At 39.2% G+C, this 27,866-nt stretch overlaps 1 protein-coding gene across 1 annotated transcript; it reads right to left on the reverse strand.

The window, feature by feature from the left end:
* Positions 1-45: 45 nt before the first annotated feature.
* On the reverse strand, positions 46-27,628 carry LOC148653739 (sodium- and chloride-dependent neutral and basic amino acid transporter B(0+)-like). The gene is made up of 14 exons (XM_088649041.1): positions 27,455-27,628; positions 26,074-26,239; positions 24,927-25,058; positions 17,443-17,604; positions 16,193-16,328; positions 14,961-15,093; positions 13,589-13,729; positions 12,269-12,497; positions 9,026-9,151; positions 8,358-8,476; positions 7,426-7,525; positions 5,076-5,185; positions 4,130-4,297; positions 46-3,020 (listed from the first exon to the last, which is right to left on the reverse strand). The coding sequence occupies exons 1-14, from the start codon at positions 27,524-27,526 to the stop codon at positions 2,859-2,861; spliced, it is 1,956 nt and encodes a 651-aa protein (XP_088505167.1). The 5' UTR covers positions 27,527-27,628; the 3' UTR covers positions 46-2,858.
* Positions 27,629-27,866: the final 238 nt, after the last annotated feature.

Below are 27,866 nucleotides of genomic sequence, written 5' to 3' on the forward strand. Positions count from 1 at the left end.
TGTCCTGTTTAATTTTAGACAAATTAGCTGGCAAAAAAGGTACTGGCAAGTGCAAGGTATATTTACTTAAACAGAAAAAATATATAATACATATACATATATAGAAGGCATGACAATAGTCTTAAATTCCAAAAATACTTTTGTGGCTTATTAACAACCGTATAAATTAGAGAAAATCTAACAATTTAAGGTTAGGTCACTGAAAAACCAGAAGTGTTAGTCTGGAAACCACTATTTTCCGGATCTTAAAAACATGCTTGAAAACCAACTTTAAAGCATAACTGTTTTTAACATTCTTTAGAAGGGTAGCTAGACGTGCATTATATTGAATTATAAAAGTGAAAGTCTAATGTTCTAGTAATAGTCAGCAATAGTCAGTTTACGATCCATTGAAGTTCACTTGACTATTGATAAAACAATACAAGATATTCAGATATTCAGTAATAGTGATGCTTTGTTAACATTTGGTTTAATTTCATGATTAGTTTATTAAACTTCCATAGAAACTCAGTTGAAATAAATAGTATCAACCGAATTCCCATTAAACCTTTATTCATACAACTAAATAGAAAGCATTAACAGTGTTATCATTGCCAATGAAAAGTGATCATTCTGTCTGTATCAATCTTTTTTAATGAATATACTAGTGGAGGCAGAAATGTTTTAATGGACATAATTATATTTCACCAGTTTTATATTGAGTTAAAAATACTGTAGCATTGCAAGAAGAGGTCAGGGGAATTTGATGTTAGTGCAGTACAAATCCCCTGTTACATCCTCTCTAAGCAGGCAGGCTGTGTGTTGCAACATGGAAGTCTTCAAAACTATTCCTGTTTTGTGCCAAAAAAGTGTCACACTTATTGCAATACATTGCTGTTAACTGATTTGTCCAATATGCCATCTCTTTCCTTTACAAAAAGCAAGATAACATGTGTAAGCCCCACACAACCCAAGGGTTTTGTATCATATGATTTAACCCATGACCTGTGTTCCTGTGGCCAAAATATTTGCTGCTCATTCTTTGGGAGACCAGTGTCTAAATATGACATTATTTGAAATAGAGACAGACAAAATGACAAATAACAGACATCCTTACAATATGTAGGATTGGACACTGATGAATAATATTAAATAATTACAAACATTTTTTTTTAAAATTTACTTCCACTCCAGTAAAAAAGGGAGATATATACAGTATGCAATATTTCATTAGGCAGAAATGATTAAATTAGTCTTTTACTAGAGTGCAGATGCAGAACATTACAGTGTTCATCATTCAGAACCATCATGTTTTTGTATTGTTCTGGCCTTGATCTTTCCCTCACATTGTCTCGTTGATGCTCAAACCCCAGAAAGCCCCACACAGGGGGTCAGTGCAGCCGTAAAGCACAAAATCCCCTGTCAGGTGAAGTTGAAGAAGCAGGCGGACAGTGGAAAGAAGGATGTGAAATAAAGATATTCATTGGATGTATTGCTTATGAACTTTCAAATGGGTTAGTTGGTGAAGCTGATCATGTGATGAAGCAGTTGTCAGAAATGTAACGCACCTAGAGTATGTTGCGTTTTTTAATTCCATTTGTGTCGCATACATTTTGCCCAGTCACGTAAAGTTTAATTTAAGTCCTTTTAGAAAACCATAAATAAATTGACATCCTTTTGTTCTTAAGTAAGCCTAGTGTAATTGATCCTTGTGGAAACTGCATTGCTTAAACTCATACTTAAACTCCTCTGTGGCCTTGGCCCTGACAGGATTGCCAGGGATCTGCTGTTCTCTGTAACGTAATGTCACTGCTGTCTCTGTGATTAAGTTCATCTGCCACATCCATGAATTGGTCAGGAGTCTGTATTTCATGAGAAGACAAACTTTAAACAGTTAGAGTCAGTTCTAGTTATTATTGAAATAAGTGACCCATATAGTTTAATCAGTGTCAGATTATAGAAAGTAAAAACTATGATTTGGCTTTCAGGACTATTTTGTAAAGTTATGCAAAGCTTATCAATAAAAGCAACAGTAGATGTCATAGGAATAGAATATTACCTTGATTTACCTAAAATGATCTCATTACAATCATATTTGCAGCGGCTGGGGAATCATTATTACATGTGCCTTATACTCTATGTCAATGTTTCAGTATTAATAAAGATTTATTCTTACTTTAAAACCCATAACAATAATGCTAGTATTAATGTAATTTCATCTCTACAGAGTAGTGATGCTTTATGAACCGTTGAGAAGAGATTTAAAACACTAGCATGTTCATTCATTTTAAAGCTGATCAGAGTTTTAAATACTTGTCAAAGTTAAAGTAAAGTACAAAAAACACTTTAAAATGGTAAAAGTAAATTAAAAATGTAAAATGCGCTCATGTCCATTCAAATTCACAATTTATTCAGAGACATTCAGCCACCTGTCAGACTACCACAGTCAGTAAATTTAGTTTAACTGGCTTAAATGAAATAAACATCTTAAAGGAGATTTAGTAAAAAGTTATATGTTGTGAAATCTGCTGGGAGTGAATATTAGGAGGCATGTCTTGCAAATCCTGTGAAACTGGTGTTTTCAATATTTATAGGAATTTACTGTTGGGCCTTTGTCATGCCAGGATAGTGTTGAGTTGCACATTGAATCTATCCCTTCAACTCATATTCTGTACTGAAAATAGGGCTCAGAGACACTAGAGTCACTCTTTGTCAGAACAGATTAATTATTGGAGTCGGATGCCCATCTTCCTTTTTTATAAGGAAAGACAGTCACACTCTGGGACAATCTAAAGTAGTAGATTGAATACCTGGCAAACCATAAATCTAGATTTCTAAACTTGGCACGTGTTTCTGATGGGTTTCCTGGGTAGTGTGGCTCATACCCAAATATTATGGTCATTAATGACAGATACTTCAGTTTCTCTGAATTTACATGATTTCTGATCCCAGGGACTCTGCTGGTGTTTGTATCGGTCACCTCTGTGGCATTCTAGGTAAGGACCCCAGTCTGCTGTTGGAGTGCAGGCAGTTCTGATGCGCTGAAAAATAAGAGAGATAACAATGACTTACTAATTAAAGAGGAACATGTTTCTTTGAGTTGTGTGTAATATTTAAAAAATGTGTTTCTCATTACTGTAATTTGGGTCTGTCTGTCTAAAACTACTGTAAGTATAAAATAAGGAATTATTAGTTAACAATGGCGCCCCTCTCTGTGTACTGTATATGATGTACAGTATACAGAAATAAGAACTGTTACCTTAGAATCACTGCAGTGTCTCTTATATCTTCTAAGCCAGCTTTCATATTTCAGTTACAGTTACTATAAACATTCCATAGTTTTAATGCAAAATGCTGCATTTAAAAAGGTAAATTTAAATGCTGCAAAGGGTGAGTACTATGAAAATCTCCATATTAATCTCTGCTTTTTAAAATCACTATTCTTTCTTTATGCTCCTGCAATCTGAGACGACAAAATGTTCGTCTACTCAGCTTTGCTGATATGATCCTTGTAGCAGCATTAGGTTATAACCTCATTGCCTGCTTTCCTCAGAAATGGAAGCCTGTGGGAGCAATCTAAATTTCTCGATAGCCCTATAGTTACTACCATAGAATCTATCTTCAACTGAAGAATCGAAGGCATGATGTGGCTGCTGGAGAAAAGAGTGTGATCTCACATGTGCCTGGCATGTGAAAAGAGACGCTGTTTTATGTTACAACATGTCTGATTAACTCAGGTTTATTCGGTGAAAGCTTGCTACATGATCTTGGTCACACGAAGCTTAAACTGGGAATATCTGCCCTATTGAGTATAAATTGTGATATGATTGAGTTCCTTTTCTGCTATTCAAGACAAAATCTCTGCTATTGTACGTCTCTACCACACACATACCCAAGTCCAGAATGTGACAAAATAGTGAATGTGCCACATAATGTAATCAGTCCTATCAAAAGTTTTTTTTAAACTATGATTTTAGAATTACAGTAGATATGGGATTCTACCATCCAAATGAATTGCTTTGAATAAAGATCTCTGAGAAAAATGATTAGCTAATCAATTTGCTAACAAGAGGAAATGGAAAGTCGTGGCATGGCTATAGTATTATCCAAACATTTTCTTGATAAGGGTGACACAGGAATGTTCTCTTGCCTGCCAAATGCTCCCATTAGCTTCTATTGCTTTCAAAGCTGCTACAACTGGAATCCAAATAAGGCAGACAGCAGTCATACACCATCCGATGGAGGTCGCCCAGTTTGGGTAAACCACTGAACCATAGGATGGGGAAGTGAAGGTTGCCAAGGACCAGAACAAGATTGCCTGTTAACAAAATCATGAAAACGTCCACAAGGTTAGTTCATTAGTTTGTACTGTACTTTAGAGATAAGCTGAGCCATGTTCTTCACAGACAATCAAAGTGGTGCAATAAAATAATATAATTTCATGTCCTACATGGAAAACATTTTTTAATACTTATAATTCCTTGCACTCCACTCAAAGTGCTTCACAGGTAATGGGGACTCCCCTCCACCACCACCAATATGCAGCAACCACCTGCAACTGTATGCCATAGTGCATGCAGTATGCTCACCACACATCAGCTAACAGAGGGGAGGAAAACAGAGTGATGAAGCCAATTCATAGATGGGGATTATTAGGAGGCCAAGATTGGTAAAGGTCAATGGGAAATTTAGCCAGGATGCTGGGGTACCACCCCTACTCTTTTCAAGCAATACCCTGGGATTTTTAATGATCACAGAGTCAGGACCTCTGTTTTTACATCTTATCCTTTTTATAGCATAGTGTCCCCATCACTATACTAAGGCATTAGAACCCACACAGATCACAGGTGAGCACCTCTAAAACTGGCCCTTCTAAAACATTTTCCAGCAGCAACCTTAGACCAGGAAGTCTCCCATCCAGGCCCAGACATGCTTAGTTTCGGTGGGTTGCTAGTTGTGCGTTGCAGAGTGATATGCCTGCAAATTTAATATGCTAAAATAGACTAACAATATTTATTTCTTTTCACACAAGCCCCTATGTATACACCCCAGCAGAAGAGCTTTCCATTAAAACAAACATCACCAAAAAAACTCACTATGAGTATACAGGGAGAAATGAAGAACCAGCAAGCTCTCCACCACAACCAGAACCACCAGTTCTTTTTCCCAATCATCATTTCAATGTCTTCAATAAATCGGTTGCCCCCTGAGAAAAAAAAATAAAGAGTGTAAAAGTTGTTTTGGGTTTAAGCAATATTGTATTGCTTTAAGCCTGATTTTTGTCATAGTAGCTAAACAAGGTTAGGTCTGGTCAGTAGTAGGATTGGAGAAATCTAAAGAGCCTAAACTTAAATTTTCACCTTAATTAAACTGGTGAAGTACATTCTTACTGTACTTCTCCACTTCATATGTCTAGTGTTACTGTTTCTGAGAGTCACACAGATAGGCCATAACATGGATTCTCTCCTATAGCTAAAGGAGAGTACAGCTCTATGGGATAAATATATAAATTTAAGGAAATTAGTATTATTAATTTTTATCTATGCATGCTAGCAATACCATGACATGAAGGAAGGAAGACAAAGTAATTAGAATTTTCATAGATTTAAACGAAACACCTACTTTATTTAAAAAATAAAGTTAAAATCAATCACAATTTATTTCTTAAAGTTGTTAAGAAATTGGATATCGCACTTTTATCTGCCTTGGCTTTTTTCTAACATCAGTGTTTTTGCTGAATTTTGTGTTGAATGAAGTGCATTGTACTGTAGCAGCTGCCTAAAACACAACAGTAATTTTAAATCAGATAACTTCTAAAGACATGGAACAATTTAACTGTAGCAACAGTTAAATTGTTCCACAGTTCCCTTAATTGAACAAAGACCTCAAAGACCACAATTCTCTTAATTGAACAAATTACTTGCTTAATTGGTCAATACCAAATGTTCCTATTTAAAAAAAAACAGGTGAATTGAGATGACCTATAAGTAACTGAATCAGAACTGTCCAGGAGAAGGAATGCAGACAGATAACATATATATGACTGAAATACATCCATCTCTACTCTCTTATATGCATGAACTAAAATTATAACTGTTTGTGTTTTGTTTTCCTTTTTCTCTTATTAAAATATACTGTAATCCAGTCACAAGCTATATTGATTAAAACAATTTCTTCCAGATGAGGCAAGGCTTAAAGGAACCTATCACAGCCTAAAAGAATTAAGATGACTCTTTGTTTTAATTTTATTCAGAACTTTATTAAGTGTAGTTTACCATATGCAAGCGTTTGTATATTATGAAAACTTGCTAAAACAACAGTGAGGAATTGTTTGAAGTCATTCCAATTCCCCATTGGACCACGGCCACGACCAAAATTAAAAAAATACCAAGAATTTCAGTAAAGAGACATACTATAGTTGCCACCCGTTTTCTGTCTGCTTCATTCAAATCAGCGTTACGTTCCTTGTAGAAGTTTAGGTAAAATAGATTTTACTTTAAGATAATATACAGCATATTCAAATGATGACTATTAATACCTTTGATATTAGTTCATATTGAATTTTAGCTGAACAAAGGAACAACAAATTATTTAAAAATCTTGAAAAAAGAAAATAAAAAAACAAGTGATGCTAATTGTCTGGAACTTGGAGGGGAGTATTTAATAGTAGAGCTCATAAAGCCCCAGATTGACTTCAATCAGTAATAGAATGTTCAGAATCTGTAATGGCTTGTGAAATAAATAAAATCTGGAATAGGACACTGTACATCTGAACACACTGCAAAGTGGGACTCTGGGGGTCAAACAATCCAGGCAAATCCACAGATTTGTATTTATAGATGTTATGGATGGTGACATCAACTGTATTATAATTAAAACATGTATGACATACTGCTGAAATTATTTGCAGTAAAAACCTTCCAGAAGATCTGTTTTATAAGAATTGAATTATTTAATTAACAGTGCTAGACTAAACTGGAAATATTTATGTATATTTATAAATCTGGAAATATTTATGTATATTTATCAATGTGGATTTAATGCAATCCACTTAAGTCAATTAAACAAACTGATAGTGTTGAACCTATTTATTTTGAAGCCAGGTGTCTCTTGTGTGTCAGATGTTAGTTGGGTAATCAGGCTCATAAAAGAACTCTGACCATGATAGCAACACTCTTCTTTGAGTTAAGTGCTGGAACCCAAGAGCAAAATTCAAAATCAAAGCCAAATAAGTTTTTAGAGAAAATCAGGTAATTTTGAAGAAGAAAGAAAAGAAGAAAATCTATTGGAGAAAATGTGCCACTTCAAATTGCTCCTGTGGCTATAATTGAAAAAACAAAAATATATGCTTAATTTTTTTAAAATGTAGTCTACCACTGTATGTACGGTCAGCATGGATGGTCAGCATTTAATGTATTTCTGAAAGAAAAAAAAGTTAATATTCACCATAGATGTAACATATTCCAATGATTTCCAGCACTGCAGCAAAAAGAATCATCCATCCAGCACAGAAGTGGTCAATTAATTTCACCCAGTATATGCCAGCCTGAAACAGAAAAGACCAGGATTTAGGAATCTGAAGATATGTAGAAATTTACTCAAAATGGAATGTACACTTTGTGTGATGTTACACGGGATAAGTAAAAATGAAGAACAGTGTGTTGGAAAAAATACTTTCAGTATCTTTAAAGTACAACCAAAACAAAGAAGCCTTGTATTTCAAGGAAGATCAAATGATCATTGATATGCTAAAACAAAACTATAGCAAAGGTAGATTCTTGCATAGATGAATTTGTTTATTTTGAAACCTAGCAGATCCAACATATGAAAATAATATTCCAGCCAGCATATATATTCCAAATGTAGGAGATTGCATACACAATAAACAAAGATACATATTTTACAGAGTTCTGAAACTCTGAAATGAATCATATTTGGAATACCTTGGAAGAATGTAAGTAATTATTTTGTTATTAATAATGTTTCTTTATTAGCCCTATACAATTTCTTGCATTAGGAATTTGTCTTTTTGCATACCCTAGCTTTTCTGCAAGGAGACACAGACAGGGAGAGAAGCTTGGGGTCAGAGTGCAGGGTCTGCCATTGTATGGCACCCCTGGAGCAGTTGGGGTTAAGGGCCTTGCTCAGGGGCCCAACAGAGTAGAATTCCTCTGCCGGCTGCAGGATTTGAACCAGCAATCTTCCAGTCACAGACACAGATCCTTAGCCACAGAGCCACCACTCCGCCCGCATTTATTGTGTGCACATAAAGTGGAATGTAAGATAAAACCACCTAAGAAACCAGAATTATGTTTTCTAACAAAATACTGTGAGTATATACTAATACTGTGAGTACATGCTTTAATTGAGGCACTTACCCTTGTAATACAAGGTAGACCAAGCAAGAAAAATAAAATACAGGCAGCAGCTGTCATATGAATCCTTTTAGACTTGAAGTACTTAGGAAGTTCATCCTGAAGAGTGGTTGTAATGGTTTCTGTGGAGAGAAAATAACTTTGAATGGAGGTGTTATTCTTTTACAGTTTCTGAGGGTGATAAAGGCTCTTGAACAAATATTATAACAATAATGACATCCACCAATTTTTGTATCCAATTCATCCAATTTTGGGTCAAGGTGGACCCAAGCCTATCTCAGCTAGCAATGGGTACAAGGCAGGGTACACCCTGCACTGGACACCCGTCTATTGCAGGGTACACAGACACAGATACAGACATGTGCACATTCACACCAGGGCCAGTTTTTCCTAGAGTCCAATTAATCTGCCACTATGTCTTTGGACTGTGGGAGGAAACCAGAGCACCGGGAGGAACCCTACACAAATATGGGGAGATCATACAATTCCCAAACAGATAGCACCTTTCACCTAAATGTTTAATAACACTAATCTGCTACAGGTTCTTGTTAAACTTATAAAGGAACAATGATACATTTATCAAAAACATTTATCAAAAACATTTTGCAGACGTTTTGACCGAACATTCAACCATTTTGTTATGTACCGATACACATTACCAGGAAACTTACCTACAGTTGCAAACACAGAGTCAAGGCCCAACGTCAAAAGCATAAAGAAAAACAACACAGACCACAGAGGTGACACTGGCAGATTTGAAAGTGCTTCAGGGTAGGCAATGAAGGCCAAGCCAAAACCTGAAAGGAAATGTAAAATGTTATTAGATAAATGGAGTTTTTAATGAAAATGTGGCAGGAGTGACAGCAACCTTCACCTCTGTTACTCTGACTTATAAGCATCCATGATGTCTCTTCCTAAAAAACTATACAGTAAATTACCATAGTGAGTCTCTCTCTTTCTTCACCTTTCTGCATCCCTCCTTCACCTCATCTCCACCTTAGCTGTTGCCCTTTGGTTAATCCTTCACTATATATGGGGGTCCCACCTCCCTCACACCACTGCAAGATGGATGGCCTCACTTCCTAGTGGGGTATGCCAAAATGTCATACGCTCCAACTCCTCAATAAACATTCCTTAATGCCTGTTCATATTGGAAGATGTTATTTCTTGTGCATTGCTTGGTTAAGTATTTTTGCTAAATATTTTTCTAACTAGGTTACAAAAAAGTTAAGATAACACCATAAAACGTAAATATGATGGATTCGTTCATTAGTCAGATAGCAGCCGGGTCTAGAACTGAACCCAGGTAGTAAATTATAGACCCATGTTTCTTCCCAAAAGCTGACTAATCAGCATTTGATCGGGGATACAATACTAAATATCTGGGTCATTTTCGGATCAAGCGCCCAAAGATGGGTTCTCAAGACTGATACATAATCTGGCAGCTGTTTACTTATCTAAAGCTGCAGTGTTGCATGTGGAGGAAGAACAACTTTGTCAGAATACCAGTAAATAATTAATGCTTCTCTAGGTTTTCTGTGGATTTAAGAAAGGATTCCCTGCTTTCTTCCTGATGGTAACCCATCCAGTGTTAGATAATGGAATCCTTAAAATTTTTATCTAGCTGCAGCATTTTGTACTGTTTTTGAAAATGCAGCTAGTAGCCTCAAGCCAGGTAGGCAGCCGTTAATTTTCATATGCACTGGACTAAATGTGATGCTGTACATTGAAAATCTTTCCGCAATGGACACAATATTTATACTACACCTGAATGCTACCGCCTTTCTGAAAGAGGTTTTCGTGGGATAGGTCTTTAAATGGGTTAGATATGAAACAATGGATAGCATGGGCGGTTGTGTGCATGTGTTGTGTGGTGAGTGACTGTGTGACCTTCCAAGTTTCAAGAAATTGAGTGGCATTTCTGTGGTCTGTGGATGGGTTTAACTTTACAGATGGCACTGTAGCTATGCAGTGCTGGGGAAACTTTACCTAAAGTCTTGAACCCTTTCCCAGGGACTGCACCCATCAGGATCAGATACCTGGCTTCCTCTAGACCTGATGTACTGTACTATTAAACTCCCCCCTGAGAGTGTTGTTGTTGTAGTTCTCTTGTTTAAGGAAACTCTCGGTGACTGTTGAATTTAGGACCTTAGACTCCAAATAGCAAGTTAGGAAAGATTATATAGTATCAATTCCACTCCTCCAGAGCGTAAATCCAATATGAGATCTTTTGCTCATGCTTTCCCAGGTATCAAACGTAAAATGTTGCCACCCCTCAGCACACTAGGCTAATCTCCCTATTTATTTATAGAGTTCCTCAACCCAAGCTGCTGTAACCTCTTCTGGGGTTAGTAGGTGTTGTATCATCCGTGTTATACACTGTATGGCTACCTGCTAATGGTGCTATCAGGGCACCACTCGCTAGTTCCCTTACACACTGCCGCATTCCTAGCCTCTCCTTCATGGACTCAAAGCGTCAGACTGCAAACAGCTGGCTCCAGGTTTACAGTAGAATTACAACTAAGGTGAACATTTACCTTTCCACAGTCTACCTAGAATACCCTGTCTCAGACTCCCTCAGACTCCCTCCAGAGTCTGCAACCCTGTAGTTTTTAATCTCCCCTTCTGGGGAGAATAAAACCCTTCTGGGATTTAATCCTATTGGTGATATTGAGAAAGAACCAGGTTGTTTCCATGTGGTCAGCACATCTTTACCTTTCTGGCAGTCTGACATGGCAACAACTGAGCCTGCTACTACTTTTACTTCCCGCTGTCTCAGTGCCTAACCCGACAGCACTAGAATGTCTTGTTTCAGAGATCTGTAGTCCCTTTAACCCTGTATCTGTAGCTCTGTAGGAAAAGAACCCCTGATCCTCCTGAGCCTGACTTTTCCTGAGTTTTCCAGCTTCTTGGTGACTGTTCTCTGGCTACTTCCTAAATCTACATCTAGTGTTCTCACACTAAGATGCATAAACTGTGGAAACTAGACAGCTAACTACCAGCCTACCAAAAGTGATGCAGTCGTGGATGTTCTCCCTACAGGGCTTTCTGATGTTATCTGTGTATAGTTAATAATTCACAGCTGTAGGTGTATGCTGCACAGTCCATACGTGTGAATGTTTAATTTAGTTTTTCCACCTTAAAATGCATGTTTGTAAATCTCACTCACAGTTTCCTGTTCTCACTAATAATCTTACAGATTGTTATTTCCTCTGAATTCATTCATGGTTCTGTTTTCACTTTGTGAACGTGTGCTCATTATCACACATTTGTTATTCTTTGATACTTAATCCCTCACTTTGTTTGGAAAATGTCCACAGTACCCATGAAGTTTTTGGACATTTTAAAAACGTAAAAATGAAATAGTGGTGACATTTATTAATATAGTGTTATGCTATTACATTTAATTTGTGTTTACTTCTGTGTACACAAGTATAAATTGTGGGCGGAGCGGTGGCTCTGTGGCTAAGGATCTGCGCCTGTGACCGGAAGGTTGCCGGTTCAAATCCCACGGCCGGCAGAGGAATCCTACTCCGTTGGGCCCCTGAGCAAGGCCCTTAACCCCAACTGCTCCAGGGGCGCCGTACAATGGCAGACCCTGCGCTCTGACCCCAAGCTTCTCTCCCTGTCTCTGTGTCTGTGTCTGTGTCTCCCTGGAGAAAAAAAGCTGGGGTATGCGAAAAGACGCATTCCTAATGCAAGAAATTGTATAGGGCTAATAAAGAAACATTAAAAAAAAAATTGTGTATTATTGGTTACATGAGGTTACATCTATCTGCTGTTGTGATGTGGTTAGGAATAGATGAAGGTCAGATTTGTCTTAAAATGGAAAACCATAGCATCTTAAAATTCAGGATTGTACCTAGACCATCAATTTTCAGTGTAAATTGGACAACAATACAAACTGGACCTACCAGACTGGGCGACCTCTGATACAGGTTTTCCAGTCACATGAGAAATATGTCCGAGGATAGAGAAGATTGCAAAGCCAGCAAACACACTGGTTCCGCAGTTGGTTAGACAAACTATAATGGAATCTGTATAACAGTTGTTGTGAAACTTGTTGTATGAAGACAAGGCGATCAGGCCTCCTGAAGTGGTTGAAAGAGAAAAGAAAATCTGTGCTGCCGCATCCTTCCAGACCTGGCACACAAAGAAAAAAAGAATCAACCTTTCAAATGCACTCAATTTCATAAAAATGACAGACAGCATTTTTCATGGAAACGACTGCAAAAAAGAGATTTGAAAGCTGCGTGTTCTATGACATAGGGTGTTCTTTTGTTCAGTGATGTTGGCTTAATAATTAATCAAGTCATCCTACTGCTGTCATACTCTCTGAACAAAAATCCACAATGCAGAAGGGAAGGCATCTTAACAATGAAATGGAACACACTACAAAAAGGTTGTCAAGAATGAAAAGAAAAAAAGCAGATGTGACATACAGTAACATCATCAACATTTTGACATTTGTAGAGAAGTTGCCCAAGTAATTGCTTATGTCAATTTAGCAGTCGGAATTCATTATATGAAATGAAAGCCAGAAAAAAAGAGGCTTTGGGGTAAAGAATATGGTCACTGCTCTCCCGGATAAAATTAATACTAATTATTAATGGCTTGCTTTGTACAGCACTTTTCATCCCAAATAATCCCGCAATACTTTACATATAGTAGGAGGCTCACTTCATCCACCACTGAAATGCAGCACCACTGGAGTGATTGGCAAGAGGTACAGTATTGTGCACTAGCTTCTCCACTACACAGCAGATCAGGTTTTGAAATTAGAAATGACTTCTGTAGTTGTACAATCCCAAGCAAGACAAATACATTTAGGACACCAGGTTTAACACTACATTTCCAAGCAGTACTGTGGGATCTCTAATGACTATGTAGTTGGAATCTCTGTATATCTCTGTCACAGGACAGTACCTCTTATAACACAGTGTCCACTGTTCACATTGAAGCATCTGTTGGTAAATTATTGTCCAGAGCAAAGAGTTCCATCTACTGGAGCACCACTTAGTAGGGTTGGGTTGGTTTCCCATCCAGGATTGTCCATGCCCACCCTTTTTAAGATGAGTTCTGATTAACTCAGTAAGGCAGTAACACTAATAGGGTTGTGATCAAGCTGTATTTTACACTTTAAAGTACAATAGCATTTAAGTTTACTCTCTATAGTGTCCATCACTTGAGAAAGGGACACTTGAGGAGTTTTTGCTTTAAAAAAAAACGCTCACCTCAGCTTCTGCCAATTTAGAAAAATTTGACTGAGTGCCGATGTAATATTCAATCCCTTCTCGAGCTCCTTCCAGAGTGGCCCCTCGCACCAGAAGAATCAGGAGCACCACGTAGGGGAAGGTGGCAGTGAAATACACCACCTGTGGAAAGACGTATCTGTATAGTGTAGCAGCACACACTGAAAAACCGCATCAACAAACTAATGGTTCATTGTGTAGCAGCTGCACAAACCCTTTGGCAAGCCTTGCAATGGATTATTCTCAATTTGGAAAAACGCCAGTGTTGTGGCAGCAGAACAGATGTGCATTCAATTATGAATATTTGTTTTCTTTCACAACAAAACAGAGAAGACGAATACTGCACTAAGCCCTACTATGATTTATTCATGTTACGGTTTCAAAACCTTGCACTGAGACTGTATTAAGCAGAAACACTAGGTTATCATTTTGTAATTTTCTAAATTAATAAAACGATTAAGCTTCTCAATCATTAACAAATACCAAGTTTATAAAATACTCCTGTACACAAGTGTCCAAAAATAGAACAGCATTTTAAATGAAATATTATAAAACAGCTTTTAGAAAATAATTGTGACATATCTTAATCAACTCAACTCATACTGTATCTCAACTCATTCCTGTGAGGTCATAAATATCAAGTGTCCTACAACAGTGGTTTACTATTAAAAGGATGATGGAGACACACATAGAAGGGTTCTGTGCAAAAATGTGGAAAACCAGATTTGTAGAACCCCAGAGCAGGAAACATCAAGAGAAATTTTACTATGAAAGTATAATAATACAAAACTATGACACATTAATTCATTTTGTGAAACACTGATCTGAAAAAGTGTATTTAGATTAATCAGCCTGTTTCCTCATAAAACGGATAAACACCTTCAGGAAAACAAATAACGATAGAAAGGGAACATTATTCTACACTTACTATTTGTGCCAATATTTGATGAGAATTTTGAAATGGGTTTCCCAGTACAATTCCACAACCTTGAAAAAACCCTGTTTACTTTCTGTATTTGAGTCTGCACCCGGTCCTGTATGACGCACAACAGCAATCAAACACTTCTTGCAATCTTTACATTGGGCACTTTGTAGTTGGTTAAGCATTACATTCATATGGACTCTTCCAAGACACCTGTTTTTAATATGCTACATTTAATTCAATATTCATTTAGTTGGAATATGGCACAATGTGTAGTCAAAAAGTCACGTCCGTTTGTGAAGGTGTGCCTTGTACAATGTCATCTCACTCCAAAGCAAAGGTTTTAGAATTGTTTCCAAAATCTTATTTACAATAAATGTTGAAGAAACAAGAGACATTTCATATGCTGTATTATCAGGTTAATGTACTTACTTTCCCTGATGACTTAATGCCTTTATACAAGGCAGCTCCGACCAATATCCAGGACAGGAGGAGGCAGAGGGCCAAATGCCAGACAACTTCTCCTGTTTCATCCAATCCACTTGACCGGCGTAGAGCTACTTTGCTAAAGAAATAAAAAAGAGCTGTCTCTTTTTTATCTTTTTTGGAATTTTATAGATACAGTGCTTGTAGAACAAAAAGAATGGATAGACTAATGAAAGGAAAAGTATGCTTAATCATTCAGCTTTCATAAAACCTCAGTCCTTCTTAGTATTCATTTAGGATTTATTACTAAACCATGCTTTTGTTCGCAATACTTACCTGTTTCCACAGAAACAATTGAATTAGAAGAACGAAAAGAGGCTTCCTAGCTTCAAAGTGTCAGCTTTCATATTTTTCTTACTATAAGTGGGGCTCATTGCAATTTCATAGGGTTATTAATTGTTTACTCAGCTTGATTTGTTACTAATTTGTACTCTTTATGTGTAATACAGATGCTTTAATTTAAGTATCAACTAGTTTTATTCTTATAGGATGTAAAAATGCATGGGGCTTTTTGGGCTGTCTGCAAAAGCTCAGAAAAATAGGTCAGATAATGTATAGGCTGCAGTATAAAGCAGTTGGTACTTCTGACACAAAGCTTGTTCATCTTTCAATCAGCTGGAAATGTCCTGAATTTAGATCTTGGACAGTAATCTGCCTTTTGCAGTGCAGTTGGGAATTAAACATATTTATAAATCATCTTAACTGTTCTGAATGTAGAAAATGTACATACATTCCTATGATATTTAAAGTTTCTAAATATAATCTCAGCATGACATTTAAAGAACAGTAACATTGTCCATTCACATCTCACTCAAAAACTTTGGAAGATAAAATGGCACCTAACGAAAATAATGCTGAAAATAATCAAAACATGTAGCTGTACAAACGGAATACTGATATCATAAGTACACTACTATTATATATTATCTTTAAAATGTTGAAGAATTACAATCAAGCATTAGCATTTTGAGGCGGCAGTTGTCTAATAAAAGAGACTCTTCAAGAGGTTAGGCCTAGCAAGAATAATTACATACTGTATTCAAGGAGTTTCTTTGAGAACAGTACTGAATACTTATATCACAAAAATGTTTTAGTATTATGAAAATTAAGATGAACAATAATCTTCTATCATATAGTGTAGTAAATAGAATCTTCACAGTTCACACAATACCACTTACTCCCAATACTGTTCGCTGGGGCTTTGTACAGGCACAGGAATGATGTTTGGTTTGGGACAGATTTTGTTGTTGTCATTCAACCAAGCTGTGTTAACAGTAACAAACTTTCCATCTTCTGATGTTATGTTACACAAATCTGCAGAAAAATAAATTTTTCCTTATTGTGAGATACATTTTGATGAGTTTTACAATATTTATTGGCTCCCTCCCATTGAAAGAATAGAGATACTGTATATGTAACTTATCTTGACTTATTTCAGGAAACAAGATAGATGTACTGATGCATGTTAGCATGAAGTTTATAAAAGTATGAAATAAATGTTAAGGGGATTTATAGAGAGAAATATAGTTGCTGAACTGATCTTTGGATGTTGCTAAAACATTTTTCAAAATGTTAAGAATGTTCTTCTTCTTGACAACCTCTCATGTCTCATTTGTCACGGAATTACATCAAGGAAAAAATACTTAATCTGTTGTTTAACCATATCCCAATCATGCACTGAACAGGTGATGGAGAATCCCTTTAAAAAAGAAAACAGGGACCAGTCACATACTGTAGTATACTGTATGCACAAATGAATTGTTTTCCATTTAATTTTCATGGCATTTCTTCCGTTTCTTTTTCTGATCAGCATGCAATGACAATGAAATATTTGACAAATATAGTTTTCAATATTTCTGTCAAACCAAAATTAAGGTGGGGAATGATTCAAATAGTGAGGTTTGTTGGGGGTGATTTATCTGGTTGAGAAGAATGACAGCCCATCCATAATGACAGAACTATCAGAAACTTCTCAGGATGAATGAGGAAAGGGGCTGTAGCAAGGGATAAGATGGGGTGGTAGTAGGGATGTAAAAATGAAATATTTAAGTGAATCAGCAAGAAGCAAGACTTTTATACATAGGTTAGATGGAAGGAGATGAGATTAAGGTTTTACGACATTCAGAACTTTTGTGTAGATGGAGGAATGGAATTTTAGAAAAAGGCCAGTTGCTATAAGGTATGGGATGCAGAACTGATTTGAAATAGGTTTTTATTAGTGTAAACACTGGTGTCCTGAATTACAAGGAGCTGGAGGTACATCTGTCCTGTTCTGAACCACAAAATAGGGATTTATCATGCTAATACCATTCAGACCTTTCTGGTTTTGTTTCATTGCATTTTGCATTGATTGTGTTATTGTATACCAAGGGTGGGGTTCTCACTTAATTGACTTCTCTAAGAACCTTCTCAGTTAAGAGCGCCATACCTTTAGGAATCTTGCTGCAGTTCTCATCAGACCACTCATAGCAGTCACTCCATGGCAAAGGAGACTGGAAGGATGCAAACAGGTAGTAGATGCTATAGGCAATAATGCAGTTGTAATAGATTGTTCCTAGTGTGGATGCTATCACCATCATTATTCCCACACCTGTGAAAAAGATGAATTAAGGTGAATGAGACAAAATATGTACTGTATGTATTTAACAATTTTTATTCACATTCTTGTTTTCTATCAGCAACAGAAAAACTCATGTTTTCTGTTAGACATCAGAACGTGTAAGTCAGTAGCACTATTTTTGGATTTCTGTATCATTAATTCAGGGGGTCATCTCTAACAGGTATTTCCGAAACGAAACACTGAAAATGCTAGAGATTGACCTTAGCAAGATGGCGGACAAAAAGAATCAGCTGACCAGTAGATGGAAAGGGTCTACCTTAAGAAACAACGAGACACAGCTGAGACGCATCAGGAACCGGAATATAAGTGGCCCGGAGGCAGTGAACAGGGCGGAAGCCGGTAAGGTGAATGCGTTTTGGAGGAAAAGAGTGGAAAGAGGTGGATGTTAAGGATCGGGCTAAGGAACAACGAATGACTGCAAGGAGAAAGGTTTATGATTTTGGATTACGGACACTGGTTAAGGATACATCGCGGATTGTCTTTATTACGAACTTTTGGAACTCGGAACGAATCAGGACTAAGGGAACGGATTACGGACTGTATTAGGAAGACGGTTGTTGGAAGAAACGCCACGGATCTGAGGACAGTAAAGTGTGGTGTAAGTACTACCTTCGTTTACATAAACTATCCCCCGGAGACACCACAATTGGTGGAGGATGCGGGCAGCTCCCGCTCGGGTTTGAGAATCAAAGAGCAAGTTTTTTTTCTTTTTTTGTGTGTGCGCGGGTGAAGAAACGCAATGGAAGAATTAATACAGCAGTTGTCCCAGGCCACCCTCGCCCAATTCCAGGCATTAAAAGGACAACGAGAAGCTATCGAAGCGCAACTGGAGGCGAACCAAATCCAAAAAGAAACTAACGAACGAATTATAGAGGAGCAAAGATTAGTACGCGCCGAATTGCACAGATTAGGGGAAGAAATCCGCCAGGCCCGGGGAGAGGCACCGGCCAGGCGGAACAAATTACGCTAGAAAAGATGACTGAGCTTGATGATGTGGAAGCTTATTTAACCACCTTTGAAAGAACGGCCGCTCGAAATCCATGGCCCAAAGAGCAATGGGCTGGGAGAGTAGCCCCTTATTTAATTGGAGAAGCCCAAAAGGCATATTATGATTTAAAGGAGGAAGATGCAGAGAATTATGAGACTCTGAAAAAGGAGATATTGGCAAGACTAGGGGTAACCATGGCAATACGAGCAGTCCGGTTCCACAATTGGAGCTACCAGATGAACAAGCCTACGAGGTCTCAGATGTTTGACCTGGTACATCTGGCAAAGAAATGGCTCCAGCCAGAAGAATTAAACCCAGGACAGGTGGTAGAACGGGTGGTGTTGGATCATTTCGTGAGGAGTCTGCCTGTACACCTGAAAAGGAAAGTAAGTGAAGGGGATCCCCAGACACTAGATCAGGCCGTGGACTTGGTGGACAGACACCATGCCACAGAGGCCCTGATTAGGGAGGAAAAGGGGGATTTTCAGAAGGAGGAGAGAAGAAGCCCCAGGAGTCTGGAAACCGGAATGAAGTATCGGCCAATGAAGTATAGTGATTACCTGGAACTTATACAATTTAAAAAACCCCTTCGGGGGAGGTCTGACTCGAGGCCCCGGCCATGGAAAGAAACCTGGCGATGTTTTAATTGTCAGGAAGAAGGGCATTTGGCCAGCTATTGCCCCGGCCTGTCCGAACCCATGCAGGTAGACCCCAAAGGTGAAACCCAATGCAACTACCTTACAGCACGGGTCCCGACCCACGAGGATCCCCATCTTACGAAAATTGAGATATGGGGAGAACCCATCGAGGCCTTATTGGACTCTGGCAGTGCTGTGACCCTAGTGACCCCTACAATACTTCCGGGAGAACTAGAGATTCCGAGAACAGAGGGAATACCTATTACTTGCATTCACGGGGACACCAAGGACTATCCGACGGTCGAATTGAGCATCTCTACAGAACAGGGGACCTACCGCTCAAAGGTAGGAGTAGTTGAGCAGTTGCCATACCCTGTCATACTTGGACGAGACTGTCCCCATTTCCTCCAGATTTGGAACACGGTCCAATCAGCTAGGCTAAGACCAATCCCCTGGCCGGAAGACCGTGGTGACGCCCCTACCGACGATCCGGATGAGACGGACCCCCAAGAAGGCGGAACTGAACTTGGAGTTGAGTTTGAAAATATGGAACTACCGAACTGGGAACCCCCTGAACGTCGTGGTAAGTTTGGGACGGCCCAACTAGAAGATGGGAACTTGAGACATGCGTGGGGGCATGTCAAGAAAATTGACGGGGAGTGGTGTACTGATCCTAATACAGTGAGTTACCCATATTTTATGACTAAGAATAACCTCCTCTATCAGGTGCAGCAGAAGGGACAGGAAGAAGTGGAACAACTCCTTATTCCCCGGGCCTACCAGATGAAGCTCCTCAACTTGGCCCATAGCCACCTCCTGGGCGGACACCTGGGGGTAAAGAAGACATCCGAGAGACTCCTCTCTAGGTTCTTTTGGCCAGGGATCTATAAGGCCATTGAGAAGTACTGTCGGGAATGCCCCGAGTGTCAGAAAAGTGCGCCACAACCGTATTATAAAAACCCTTTGATTCCCCTTCCAATTATTGAAACCCCCTTCGAGCGGATTTGGATGGATTTGGTAGGGCCCCTGATCAGAACCACCAAAGGTCACCAGTATATTTTAGTAATAGTGGACTATGCTACCAGGTACCCCGAAGCCATTCCGTTGAGAGCTGCCACCGCCAAAAACATAGCTAGGGAGCTAGTACAACTGTTCGCTCGAGTCGGAATCCCTAAAGAGATCCTAACTGATCAAGGAACACCTTTTATGTCTAAAGTCACGCGAGACTTATGTAAGCTACTGGGTATACAGCAGATCCGAACCTCTGTTTATCACCCTCAAACTGATGGTCTAGTAGAACGTTTTAATAAGACCCTGAAAAGCATGCTAAGGAAGACGATGCAAAAGGATGGGAAAAATTGGGATCAGCTGCTCCCGTATCTCATGTTTGCGGTTCGGGAAGTGCCGCAGGCTTCAACTGGATTTTCCCCCTTTGAATTATTATACTCTCGGAAACCACGGGGCCTATTGGACGTGGTCAAAGAATCGTGGGAACATCAACCTTCCCCTCTACAAACTATCATTGAGCACGTGGAACAGATGAGAGAAAGAATAAATGTTATTGTTCCCTTAGTGAAAGAAAACCTGGAGAAAGCCCAGGCTCAACAACAACAAATTTATAATAGGGGAGCAGTTGCGAGGGAATTTCAGATTGGGGACAGAGTACTGGTTCTAGTTCCAACCCCAGAGTGTAAATTCTTGGCATCCTGGCAGGGACCTTATGAAGTAGTGGAAAAGGTGGGGCCAGTCAACTATAAGGTCAAGCAACATGACAGAAGACGGCAGCATCAAATCTACCACGTCAATTTGCTGAAAAAATGGCATGGCTCCGAAGTTCTGCTCACCCACTTTTCCCCAGACCCTCTGGAAGAAGAAACGGGTGCAGTAGCAGTGGGAGACCTGGCTCTGGCACAGAAGCAGGAAATACAAGAATTCCTATCCCAAAACAAAGATGTTTTTTCCCGGACACCTGGTCCAACCCACCTTATACAACATAAGATTGTCACGGAACCGGGGAGAAAGGTAAGGCTACCCCCGTATAGAATACCAGAAGCCAAAAGGAAATTGATTAAAGAAGAGGTGGGAAAAATGCTGGAGATGGGAATAATCGAGGAATCCCATAGTGAGTGGGCTAGCCCGATAGTTCTGATCCCCAAGCCGGATGGAACTATTCGATTTTGCAACAATTTCAAGAGGTTAAATGAGATCTCGCGGTTTGATGCATACCCCATGCCCCGTATAGATGATCTAATCGAGCGATTAGGTAACGCTCGATACATCAGCACCCTTGATCTTACGAAGGGATATTGGCAAGTGCCGCTGGCCAAAGAAGATAAAGCCAAAACCGCGTTTGCCACACCTGAGGGACTATATCAGTATAGGGTCCTACCCTTCGGTTTGCATGGCGCTCCCGCAACATTTCAAAGATTGATGGACCGAATTCTGAGACCGTATCGGGATTTTGCGGCTGCCTACTTGGATGACGTTGTAATCCACAGCACGACCTGGGAACAAAATCTACAACACCTGGAAGCAGTAACTGGAGCGTTGCGATCAGCAGGATTAACGGCCAACCCAAGTAAATGTTGTCTGGGGGCTAGGGAAGCCAATTACCTGGGTTATACGATCGGGAGAGGATTGATCATGCCCCAAGATCAGAAGGTATACTTAATCAAGAACTGGCCCAAACCAGCTACCAAGAAGCAAATTCGAACGTTTTTAGGACTGGCAAGTTACTATCGACGTTTCATCCCAGGGTTTGCAGCCATGGCCGCCCCTCTACACGATCTGACGAAGATGAGCTGTCCGGAGAAAATAAAATGGACCGACTTGGAAGAGAGGGCTTTCCGAGACTTAAAAACAACTCTCGCTTCTCAACCCGTCTTACAGGTACCAGACTTCAATAAGCCTTTCATGGTACAAACTGATGCTTCAGACACTGGGATTGGAGCCATACTGTCGCAAGAAATTGAAGGACTGGAGCATCCTATTCTCTATATCAGCCGTAAGTTGAATCCGGCCGAAAAACACTATTCCACGATAGAGAAAGAATGTCTAGCAATCAAATGGGCCCTAGACTATTTGAAATATTATTTATTATATTTTACACAGATCACGCGCCGTTAACATGGATGTTGCAAAATATGGATAAAAACGATCGAATTACGCGATGGGGTCTTAGTCTGCAAAGATTTCAATTTCAGACGGTCTATAGACCCGGAAGGAAACAAGGAAATGTAGACGCCCTCTCCCGAATGCACTGTTTGTTTTTTTCTAGATCGCCCGAGGTCGGGGCTGATCTCAGGGGGAGGGAATGTAAGAGGACCCGGGGAAGGGTCATCTCTAACAGGTATTTCCGAAATGAAACACTGAAAATGCTAGAGATTGACCTTAGCAAGATGGCGGACAAAAAGAATCAGCTGACCAGTAGATGGAAAGGGTCTACCTTAAGAAACAACGAGACACAGCTGAGACGCATCAGGAACCGGAATATAAGTGGCCCGGAGGCAGTGAACAGGGCGGAAGCCGGTAAGGTGAATGCGTTTTGGAGGAAAAGAGTGGAAAGGGGTGGATGTTAAGGATCGGGCTAAGGAACAACGAACGACTGCAAGGAGAAAGGTTTATGATTTTGGATTACGGACACTGGTTAAGGATACATCGCGGATTGTCTTTATTACGAACTTTTGGAACTCGGAACGAATCAGGACTAAGGGAATGGATTACGGACTGTATTAGGAAGACGGTTGTTGGAAGAAACGCCACGGATCTGAGGACAGTAAAGTGTGGTGTAAGTACTACCTTTGTTTACATAAACTATCCCCCGGAGACACCACAACAGGTAAAACAAAGGATTGAAAAAGAGGACACCTTTAGAGGGATCTAAATCATTAACAATGGAATAATGGAAAACTAATAAAACTGCAATGACATCACATTTTATTATTACCTGATCTAGGGCATAATTGTATTTTCAGTTGAGAAAGCAAGAATATATACATTATCAACATTTTCAAACATAGACGTGTGCATTCCTGACTTTATTATTGATGTCTGATGTGGACTTAGTGTGTTTTTATGAAATTTGAAATATATGATCACTTAATGTTTACTCTGTGGTATTTTTCTCAGTTGTCCAAGTTCCTCCCTTCATTCTCTGAGCTCTGGGATTTGATATAAATAATTTCCTGTGGTGACTAAATGAGCTCTATGTTTCATTCATCTCACTGAGCCAAATAACTTAGTGAGTGTAAATCGGTGAGTAGTAAATGGTATAATCCGGAAGTGACTGGAAAAATGGCTATGGCGAAAACACGGTTAGGAAAGGAAGGGGATGGTGCCGACGGTGATCAGGTGCAAGGGGGGAGTGCAGGCAAACAAGTCCAGGGAACAGTCCAATGTAGGAAATCCGGTGCGCAGTCCAAAATCCAAAACCAGGGAATCCATCCAAGACAAGACGATTAAAAACAGGGACATGGAGCAAGGAGATTAAAAATGGAGTGACAAGGCCAGGCGCTCCGAGCCCCAGACTCAGCTTGGTGAGGATGCCATTCGGAAGCCAATGCCTTCAAGCCGGGGACGTAGGGAGAATTGATGCTAGGCGGGCCTCCAATGCAGGGCCCTGAGCTTCGCAGGCACGAGGTTTAAATAAAAGTCGAGGAACGAGGGCCAGGTGAAAGTAATAATGAAACTAAAATACAAAAGGGTCAGAGCGCAGTCTAGAGGAGGGATGTCGATCGTGACAGTAAATCGATTAATTTGATTTAAAGAAATTATTCACTCAATTCAACTGAACCACTCAGCTCTATTTGTGAGCATGATCCATGGTTTGAGTGAAGCTTGAGCTTCCTACATGATTGTGCAGCTTAGAATGTTTGGTGTGTGGGATCTTCAAGGTTACTGCATGCTGTTCACATAGTGCACCTTGTAGAGGGACTGCAGACAGGACTACATTACTAAAAACTGAGAAAAGGTAGAGGTTAAAAATCAGGTGAGGGAAGCTGGGAATATAAGGTTTTGTTCACAGAGTGAGAGGCATTCCATATTGGAAACCGCTGTCAATGATTTTGTTGCAAAAAAAGAGGTGTGGACATTGAGAGCTACAGTATATAAATGAAATGACCACCATCAGGAGGGAGTGGACGAATTCTGCATTCTGCAAAGGGGATGCATTGATAGAATAGTTCAAGAAAGTGATTGGAGGAGTGTAAGCTAAAAATGCAGAGACATGCATGTACATTTTGCTTGAATGTACAGTAGGTCACAATGAATTGAGCTCTGAATGTCTAGCCCTACTGTGGCAAGATTTTGAGTTACAGTACATGTAGCATCAGAAGATGACAGCGATGCTGCAGTAAAGGGTATGTAAGGGCATATGTAAGGTAGCAAATTAGTCCCTTAATAATAATAATAATAATAATAATAATAATTGCTTACACTTATATAGCGCTTTTTCTGGATACTCCACTCAAAGCACTTTACAGGTAATGGGGACTCCCCTCCACCACCACCAATGTGCAGCATCCACCTGAATGATGCGACGGCAGCCATAGTGCGCCAGAACACTCACCACACATCAGCTAACGTGTTCAGGTATTGACACTATACCATGTGGGATTGCAATCTTCTGGAGTACATTTGTAAATGATAAACATAGTAAAGGTCCTTACCCTGTAGGATGGGCACAGCTTTCCACACAGACACAGGACCTTGACTTGCAAACTGCCCTAAGGAACATTCCAGAAAGAAAACAGGCATCCCAGCAAAAGCCAGCATGATGAAGTATGGAATGAGAAAAGCACCTGCGGAGTGAAAGCACAAAGGCAGTAGGTTCAGTATCTACAGCTAAGCTGCTTACTGATTTCCAAACTCAAGTTTTTCCAAGACTCTTCTCAAAAACTAATTCTTTCTCTGAGACTCAAATAGTTTCTCTCTGAAACTCTGCTCCAAAAAAAAAAAACATCCCCCCAAATCTCTGATACTCTGCTGAGAAAGAAAACATAACACAGGGTCTGTCAATGACTCCATTCACATGACTGTAGTGGTTCTAGTGAATCCAATCCTTCAAATAAGCACATAAACTCAGCTTGCCTCTATTATTTACTTATTTAGTGAATGCAAAGAACCCGAGTCAAAAGATAGCTACAGGTCCAGTTGTATTGAGGGTGTGTAGTCCTAATGATCCAACTAGCAGACTAAATTCTAAGAGAAGATTCAGGAGAGGAGTCTTGAAGGATCCTAGTGCAAGTCCCAAACCCACAAACCTCAATGTTGACATGAAATGACAACCAATGTCTTCTAAATTAGAATTTTTTGGTTTTAATCTTTTAATCTTTCATTAAATGTGTGCATCTGAGCTGATGAAGAATTGGCACAGAAATATCTCTCTGATGATCACACACTCACAGACATAAGCAGTCACAGGGGTCATGGGAGCCCCATTTTCCTTCAATCTATCCACCGCCTGTGTGTTGCCCCTGTGAGATATGTGAGATCTAACTTTCCTAATCTACTAATCTACTGTCACTTCTTCACTATACACCACCCTAATGTTAATTAAAAAAATTAATCTTTTATAAAAGTTTGTTGTACACAGATTGATTGGAAATTTAAATGCTTTTGTTTTGGAAATGTACTGTATTAACATCTTAGAATATATTGCATTATTTTATGCATGAGAGGCTACAAATGCAAAGCAAAAAAGTACAAAAGTGCAGGGATGAAAAATGCATAAGCACTGGCTTGTTGAATATCACCACACATTAAAATGTTGGTGAGTGAACAGTAGAAAAAAATAGAGCAAATCAGTTATGGTACCTCCTCCATTCTTGTAAGTCAGATATGGGAATCTCCAAACATTTCCCAGTCCGACTGCATATCCAATCATTGACAGCAGGTAGTCGGTCTTACTGGACCAGTTTCCTCTTTCCACATTCTCATCATTTTTATCAACATGATGATCTTGAAAAAGATTAGGCTTTTCCTAAAAGAGAATGAAAAGGAAACAATGGAGACTAAATGTACACCGAGTAAAAGGAAGGAGGCCAAAACTGTACAATGACATAGAGAAATACCAGCAGGAGAGATGTACAAGGTTTTGGGCTCCATGTTATATAAAGAAGCAAAACAAAGTCCAGAGAAAAGCTTAGGTGGATACGTTAATTCTTTGACTTATATAACACTTTTCTTAGTAATACGTCTCAAAGAATTTTACAAGTAGTAAGACATCCATGTCATCCACTACTGAAGTGCAGCCCCCACCTGGGTGACATGCAGTAATCGGTATGTAATAGGATTAAGAGAACTTCAGATAAGCCAGATGGTACAAGACCAGAGTGATATCCCAATGATAACATCTCTACATTTAACAACAATGCCACTGGTTCTTTCATGACCAAATAATAACACCTCATCCATTCGGTGGCATGTCCCATAGTAAAGTGTCCCCAGTCACTATACAGTGGCATTGGAATGGAAATTGGGGTCCAGAAGGAAGTGTCACCTACTGTAGCAAAGTGTTGTCCACAACTTTCAGCAGCAATCTGGTTTGCTCTAGATGTCTCCCATCCCAATACTGACTAAGCCCAACCTTGTTAGTTTACAAGATCTGACAAATTAGGACAGACTGACATAACTTTTCGAACTCAATAAATGGTGGTCCAGAGGAAATATAAGATTAGCCTTAGGAGACTGCAGTGACATAATGGAATTATGAACATGTGCCATAGTTTCCCAAATAAAATGTAGTGACAATACATTGTTTCAAAACTAGGCCTGTAGCAGGGAAAATGGTGAGCACTGCATTGAATGTTCTGCATTCATCAATATTTTCTTACGTTGTCAAGTTAAGCATTGAACAAAATAAAAATTATGGTATTACATTTGTGAAAAGCAAATATCCTTCTCTAATTGATGATTGTTATAGGATTCAAAGCTGCATGTAAATTCTCACAAAGAATCGAGTGTCTATTTTGGCACAATCCACCAGTCAAACTGCCCCACAGTATTAACTACTGATGTATTTAATGAGTTCTAATGACCTCCAACTGGTTTTCTTTAAATTAAAAAAGCTAAGAATCTAAAGCATAGATCAATGAGGTACACTTTTATCAAGATTACGGACATTGCATTTAAAAGATAAAAACAAATGATATTCTCATAAAACACATTTCACATTTGACAACTTAGACATTCTTACCTTTTCAACTCGCCTTGCGATCGGTTTTTGAAAAGAAAACTTTTTAAACGCAGCCAGTGTTTTTTTCCCCATCCTTTTCTGAATGTGTTCAAGCACCTGTGAACTGCTCTCAGAGGCCTTCTTCCGCTTGTGATCTTCAGGAAAGAGCCACCCACTCTGCTGCAATTCCCTGATGAAAGGCTGTTTGTTATTGGATAAGAGTAAGGAGTATGAAATCATAAGCTAGTTATTGTTGAATGCGTCAAATCTCTCAGGTGTACACAATGTCCAGAGCATCTGGTTACACCCAACCTCTTCATTAAGATATGGCATTACATTACAACCCCTGATGATGTAGTTACACACCTTTCACACTCACAGATACAAAATTACATTAACTCATGCTCTGCAAACACTTTGAGAGAATTACTTG

This window comes from Lepisosteus platostomus, chromosome 10 (assembly GCF_059453375.1).
Source record: "Lepisosteus platostomus isolate fLepPlt1 chromosome 10, fLepPlt1.hap1, whole genome shotgun sequence".
Taxonomy (NCBI): domain Eukaryota; kingdom Metazoa; phylum Chordata; class Actinopteri; order Semionotiformes; family Lepisosteidae; genus Lepisosteus; species Lepisosteus platostomus.